The following is a 7,357-nucleotide window of genomic DNA, read 5'->3' as shown; positions in this document are numbered from 1 at the left end:
TTTTGTTTGCCATTCAGCAGCTACTCAAATCTTGTTAGAAGTAACTTCACCTTGCTACTGGAGTCAATATGGAAGTAGTGTTTGATTTCTCTCCTTTTAATCATCTGACATAACTAAATTGTAGAAATAAATGTCCATTAAGGACATTCAGGCCTAATTTCTCCCAAACTCCTGTTTCTAAAAGTCAATCATCAGTCAATCATGCGGTGATTCACTCTTCTAACTAGAAATGATATGGGAAAGCTTTTCATAAATGAAAATCAGAGTGAAAAACCTCTCTGTTACCTGGCAGAGGGGACAAAGATTTTGGCAAAAGTAAAAGTGAGCCAGAAGACTGGGAGAAAGGATGAAAAAGAAGCAGAAGTTTGTGTACTCTCTAAACAGATACAACAGAAGAAAGGGTGACCAGCAAGCAACATGGCTAGCATAATTTGTTCTGCCATTTCAATCTTCAGCATATCAATAGCATTTTGGGAATGCCAGACATTGTTTCATGCATACTGCTCTATTTTAGCTGTGCATCCATGGGTGGGCTCTGCAAGTTATGCTTCACAGAAGCCTCAGATGCCACCTGTAACACTGGCAGGAATGGCACTTCTAGCCCTGTTAATCTCACTGTGTTGTAGGAATTACATCAGTTATCAATGCTCACATAAAAAGCCCCAGGCCCTAGTTAGCCAGCTGTAAGGCAGAAAAGCAAGGCACTCTGTTTCAGAGGCATAACCCTTCTTTAAAGGAAGGTATTCAAACAGGTTCTCAGAACAACGTGGAATAAAATTTCCTTCATACAACAATATCTATCTCATAAAAATGTGTATAAACAGATCTGCAGTGCCTCACCACCACTAAGCTCAGGAAGAAAGTAGAAAGCCAGTCTGGTAGAAGTTTATGCCTTGCTCTTTGTTCTACTCCTTTCTTGTTGTTAAGTGCTTGTCTGTTTATTTGAATTGGCTGCAAATATTTCTCTATTCATTTAATAAATAGAATTTTTGGGGGTGTCTGTTGGCTAACTGGTGAGTAATCTGATGTTTATGAAGCAGAGCCTTAGCAGTAGGCATTGCATGAGGCTACACAATCCATTCCTTTTTTCTCATCTTTCAAGCACTGACAATTCATCCCATGTTTTGTAGCTATTTTCAATGCTGATCCCATCGGGTGGGCTATTTTGCACTGCTTCTGTTCCCCTCCGCAGGGCAAGGAAGGGGATGGGTGTCCATCTCATGAGATGGGGTTCTGCTGTTCTGCAAGAGCCTGGGAACGTGCCTGGGAAAGAGGGAAGGGGGAGGGAGGACAAAGGAGGGGGGAGTGAAAAAATTCACTTTTTTTTTTTCTTTCCTCGGCACAAACCTTCTGACATACTCTGGTTGACTTTTTTTTGCTCTTGGGAGGAGGACAGCCAGAATGGCAACTCCAGGACTCACTCCTTTGGTTTTCTTGCAACCCAGCGAGCCTCTCCGTGCTTCCATGTACTGTACATTGCAGGACCCACTCGATCATGTTCCTCCATTAGCTCAACATCAGCCATAGGATCAAAATTACATTTATAACTGTAACGCAGAGCCTATGAAGTCTTGGCATCACCAAACACAGGTGTTTTGTCTTAGAGTGCATTCCCCCCCCATCTCAGTGGTGCAGGATGCAGGATTCACCAGCCTCGCTTCTCAGCACACCGAGCGCCGCCTCTGCTTGGTCACCCTAGACCAAAACCCTGGGAGGGTGACAGGGGACATAGGGCACCATTGCTTTCTTTTGAAACGTACTGTTTTGATTGCTATTTCTAGGTTTTGAAAACTGCTTTGGTGTTACCAGCCAGCTGGGCTCCCCAGATAACAGAGCCAACAGCCACAGGAGTGTTTGATTTGAATAATCCTTTGCAAAAGAAACCCTCAAATGCATGGTCTGCCCCTTCATATCCAGTTGGGGAGTTAATTTCACTTCTCCCGGCATTTACCAATAGATTTAGGTGCAGCTGCAACATCAGCTGTGCTCTCTCCAGGGCTCCAGTGATTTTAATTCAAGTGTTTTCTTACAGCATTTTAATCTGGTAGCTTCAAACAATGATGACAGGACAGGACAAGAAAGTCATATGAGAAATACATATCTGTCATTTTAAATCCTAACAGCTTCAGAGAATATTTTGAACTTAAAATAATCCCCCACCCCCACAAAAACACAAAAAAAAGCAGAAGCAAGTGACAAAAGACATTTTTTTAGAGTGACCGATGGCCAAATAATTATGGTGAGGCCCTGACTAGTGAGAAAACAGCTCTGGAGGGGCTATGGGAAACAGACTGTCTTGCAAAAAATGAGTGAACTCAAGTCCTACCCATTGAAGGAAGGGGGAAGGAAAAACTCAGTTTTCCAAAACTATAGTTTTGGAAAAACTAGCAATATTCATTGCAAGAATGAATAATGTATTAATGGCTTTGTTTCATTTTGTTTTAAAAGATATTTACATTACTTGTAATGAGGTGCACAGTCAAGAATAAAAATCTAATCCTGCTGTCTGTGTCCTAAACACTCAAGTAAATTGCATAAGCTTTTTTCAATAAAAAGCATCCATACAAAGAGTGTTTTAGTGATAAAGCTTTTCTCCTAGACTCTTAAAAATAGCAATAATTAAGTTACCTTGAATGTAAAAGATTCATTGATTGAGAGAGTCCTATAATTCTGCTGCTCTTCTGTATAAATCTTCTTGAAAATATTGAGTTTCTTTAGCACATCTGAGACAAAATGTGACCTGAGATGTTTTGGGGAAAATGGGGGGGAGGGGGCTGGGGGAAAAGGTACTTTGGCAGAAAGAAGCAAATCACTGGTGACATTATGAATAGACATAGTTCCTGCTTGCCCTGACACAAACCGAATCTGGAATAATTCAGTTTAAGCACCTCTTCCTCTGTCCTTCTGTCCCAGTGTAAAGCAGAATGGAGAGCCAGGGATGTCCAGCTACCCAGCACTGCCAGGTGCGATCACTCCTCTCTCCTGGGGACACCCCACAGCTCAGGGGGTAGCAAATTCAGCTGGCGAGGGCGCCCCAAAGCTCCCGCAAAAAGGCACGATATGCCTCCCCCTCGCCCCGAGGCAGCAGGATTCAGGTCTGCAATGCAAGTGCTGTCCACAGCAGGGTGGACTCCTTGCCCGACTTGATATTTTATATATTTATTTATTTATCCTTCTCCACCAGAGAATAAAACGCAAAAACGCTGTTTCTTCAGTGGTTGTCACCAGGCTGCAGTTCCCCGCACGCACCTCGGTGCGGCCGCGCTCCTCGAAGACCCCTTGCTCAGGGCGGGCAGCCGCGGCCGGCGACCCACCGCCTCGCCCCCGTTCCTCGCTGCCTGCGGTCGCCTCGGCGCCCCGCAGCCGGCGCGGAGCCGCCGCGGCGCGCCGGTAAGGCGGGCGCGGCCGCGGCCCCGGGCGCGCAGCTCCGCGCGGTCGCTTGCCCGCCGCGCTCGTGCGGGCCCGTGCGGGCTGTTGGCACAACCGACACGCCCGTAAGCGCGGAGTGGGGAACGCGAACGCTCTGTTCCCGTCATTGCTTTCAAAGTCGCGGCTCCGACATCAGCGCTAGGTGCGTCGGGAGTGCAAGTACGTCGAGAGTTGCGGCTTCAAGAGATCTTCCCGTGAATAACAAACACCCTGCGAATGAAATAGTCTTAGTCATCTCCGCTGAAGCAATTTGCAAGCCAGACTGCTTTTTAAGCGCAGTGCTGCTCACCCAGGTCACCAGGAGCCACAGCAAACTCTCCTTCCCAGTTTGATTTAATGAAAAGGTAAGTTTGCTAACGGGAGCCCCTGCAGCCTCCTCCAAGCCCGGGCAGATCTGCACGCAGCCAGAGCAGCTCAGCCTGACTACTTCTGATTCACATCAGCATGAGAGAAGGATCTTTGTGCTGTGCAAAAGGGCTGGCTTGACTCCTGTCTCCTTAAGAGAATTTTCTAACGAAAAGCTGAGTATTTGTACTTAAGCCTAATGATCCAATTTGCTCATTGGCTGCAAGTGTTCTTCCAGCTTTCCTTTTCCTAATCAAGGCAGGGCATGTAGACTATCTGTTCTAAAGCTACGTTACTTGTAATGCATCACTTGTGCATGCTTGGAGAAGTGTAGCTGTTATACAGGTGCGGTTGTAAAGCAGTATAATCCCTCTCAGTAAATTTTAGGATTTGTTAATTAAAGCTGTTTTCACTGTCCACTAGAGGTATGAAGAGAACTGTTCGGGTCCTGGTGGGGTGGACAGAAAGCTAAATTTGACAGTAACAATTAAGAGAGGAGTGTCCTGGAGTACAAGTTCTCATTTCCTTGTGGCTTTTGCCAGAATATATTTGGCATCTCCCTTCTACCAGTGTAAGTAGTTTTGTGGACATCTCCAGTATTGCCAAAGTACTCCCTATTGTGGCTGTTGCTACAAGGAAAGGTGGCAGAAACCATCTGTGGAAGGGAAAGAGCAAGCTTCATGGGCAATTAGGCAGAGAGATCTGGAGAGCAGAAAAAGGTGGATCCTGAGCATAACACAAGCTGAAGCAACCTGAAATCCTCTGCGCTGGAGCTCTCTTAGCCCAGCAGCTGAGCATGCTGGTGTGAAATCAATGGGTAAAATGCAGGGCACGGAAGGGCTGGGCTTTGTGAGGTGGAAAGGATAGCAGGGGGGCTGGCTGGTGGCCCTAGAGCAGCAATGGAGTGGAGAGTGCTCTGGGATGAGAGGGGAAGCATGGAGTAGGGAACAGAGTTGGCAGGTGAAAAGCTAAAAGCAAAGACACAAATGCCTTTGGGTGCCGTGTGTCAGAAGAGCCCAGAGATTACTTTCTGTTAGGTATCCCAAGCTGCTCAAGGTGACCCACAGCTCCAAAATGGTAGCTTCATGTGGAGTTGCAACCAGATGATTAACCATTTCTTAGCCAAGTTTCAATTTTTCTCTGTACCAACATTCAGCTCTGCATCTGCCATTGAGGATGTTCTTTTTTCTTTTACTTATTAAAAAAATAGCCTCTTTTAAGTCAGCCAGTGTGTCACTACAGGCAACACAGGGCTCTTTGGCCATGATCCTTCCCACCTTTGGGGGATGCATGGGTGCTGCTCCCTTAGTCCCTCTGGCAGAGCTAGGGATGGAGAGGTTCTAGTGATGTCACCAGCTGTATTCCAAGGACTGAGGAGAAGGATACCAGCCCCCTGTTCAGTTGAGGAGACTTTCCTGATCTTCCCAAGCACTGCAGTGGCCACCTCAGTGCTCTCCATGCAGGTGAGGGCTAGCAGTACTGCCTCCAAGTATGAGCCATACAATCCCCCAAAGCTAGGAGGTGGTGGCACTGGTACTCTCGTGACATCTCTGTGCCCACATTCCATCAGGCTGGAGGGATGAGAGTGCACCTGGGGTTTGACCTGGCTGCCAGGACAGTCCTACTGTAGGCCATTGAAGATACTTAATGGACAGTAATCTCTGGGCTGTTCTGATATATGACAGAAAATCATAGCCATTGCTAAATCAGGACCAGCTGAAGACAGCTCAGCATCACCTTTGCTAGCCCAGGATAGTATCTGGCAACCAAAGGGGACCTTGACTCTGGAAGTGGGTTCCTCCACCCAAAAGAACAAACAGAACACATTTCTTTTCTCTTCAGGGCTAACAAACTTGTCTCTGTTTGGCTTTAAGGTGTGGAGAAGCAGCATCTGTTACAGGAAAGACCTAGCATGGCTTACAGTCACCTCCCAAATGATTCCTGGCAGAATAGCTCAGTGCCTCTGTTCACTGGCCTGGACCTCCTCTTGGAGCTGAAACCACTCTTCATCCCTCTCTATGCCATCCTAGTGACAGTGGCATGCACAGGGAACCTCTTCCTCATCCTTCTCATTGCACTCACCAAGAAGCTGCACTGCACCACTAATTTCCTGATAGGGAACCTGGCTGTGGCTGACTTCATCATGTGTCTCACTTGTGTACCGCTGACTGTGTCCTATGCCTTTGAGATCCAGGGCTGGCTCTTTGGGATGTTCATGTGCTACTTTGTCACTTTGATGCAGGCTGCGACTGTGTTTGTGTCAGTGCTGTCTCTCACTGCTATTGCAGTGGACCGGTATGTCGTTGTTGCTTATCCTATTCGCAGAAGGATAAGCTGCAAATCCTGCATCTACCTCGTGGCCTTCATTTGGTTACTCTCCATTACAGCCGCTGTTCCCACTACGCTGCACACCCACTACCTGGATCTCAACAAGATTGGCCATGACATGATCATCTGTGAAGAGTTCTGGAAACATGAAGAGAGAGAGAGGCTGCTGTACTCATGCTTGATGCTCCTCTTGTCCTACATGCTTCCGCTTTTGGCAGTATCAGTCTCTTTCGGTGCCATTTCTTACCATCTCAGGAAGAGAAATATCCCAGGTGCTGCCTACTTCTGCCAAGACAAACAGACCAAGATGAAGCAGAAGACCTTCCGGGTGCTCACCATATCAGTGGTATGCTTCGCTGTCTGCTGGCTACCTCTCCAGGTGGTAAACTTCATCAGAGACATCGATGAGGAATTCACCATCCTGGACAAGAGGTATGTGAATGTCATCCAAATCTCATGTCACTTGATTGCCATGAGCTCTGCCTGCTACAACCCTTTCATCTATGCCTCCCTCCATGACAAATTCCGATTCCACCTTAGCAAGTACTTTTACCACAAGAAGAAGAGCTCCAGCATTATGTCTTGCAAGGCATCTCGATTCAATACCTGCTCCACCCTGGCAGATGCTGCTATGGGGTTCTCAGATAAGACAGCTTTGCAAACTAGACTCTCTCAAATGACATATTCAAGTTCAGTTATTGCTCTTGGACCTGATCTGCACCTATTTGCTTTAGATGGGTCACAGAAACCCATTGCTCAAACCTGGTAATTCTCCCCAAAAGAGGACTTTTGTGCCTGACAGATGAAAAATATGGGATTTATGTTTTCAAGGAGCTTCTCTTCTGAGCAACTCAAGTGTATTTTGTTTTTTATGAAAAACGAACAAGTGCCACAACAAACACAGCAATCACACAAATGCAGATTCTGAGCCAGATTTACTTGCTCTTCTTCTATGTATAGAAATGTGAAAGGAGTGGTAGGTTTTCTAACTGACTTAATTCAAGGCACAGATGTGTCCGAAAAGAAGCGTGTATCTGTGAAACAACAGCTGCTTGCCCTGTCAAAATAGAACGAGTATATATCCAGATTAATGACAGGACACTTAACTATTCTCATATTTTTTTTATGAGCCTCAGTTTTTAGAAATGGCCTGTGCATCTGCGTGGTCAGAGTTCTGCCTGAGCTTCTGTGCTTGCTCGGTAGTGCCAGCTCAAGTGTGAGAGAGAAAATGCCATTTCAGCATCCACTTACAAAT

The 7,357-nt window shown here is 46.4% G+C and overlaps 1 protein-coding gene across 1 annotated transcript; it reads left to right on the top strand.

Annotated features, from left to right (window-relative positions):
• The first annotated feature begins 5,686 nt into the window (after positions 1 to 5,686).
• On the top strand, positions 5,687 to 6,871 carry LOC134141434 (prolactin-releasing peptide receptor-like). The gene has a single exon (XM_062577669.1). It carries the CDS (start codon positions 5,687 to 5,689, stop codon positions 6,869 to 6,871), a length of 1,185 nt encoding a protein of 394 aa, XP_062433653.1.
• The last annotated feature ends 486 nt before the right edge of the window (positions 6,872 to 7,357 follow it).

This window comes from Rhea pennata, chromosome 5 (genome assembly GCF_028389875.1).
Source record: "Rhea pennata isolate bPtePen1 chromosome 5, bPtePen1.pri, whole genome shotgun sequence".
Taxonomy (NCBI): domain Eukaryota; kingdom Metazoa; phylum Chordata; class Aves; order Rheiformes; family Rheidae; genus Rhea; species Rhea pennata.
This window is presented reverse-complemented; position numbering and strand designations above follow the sequence as displayed.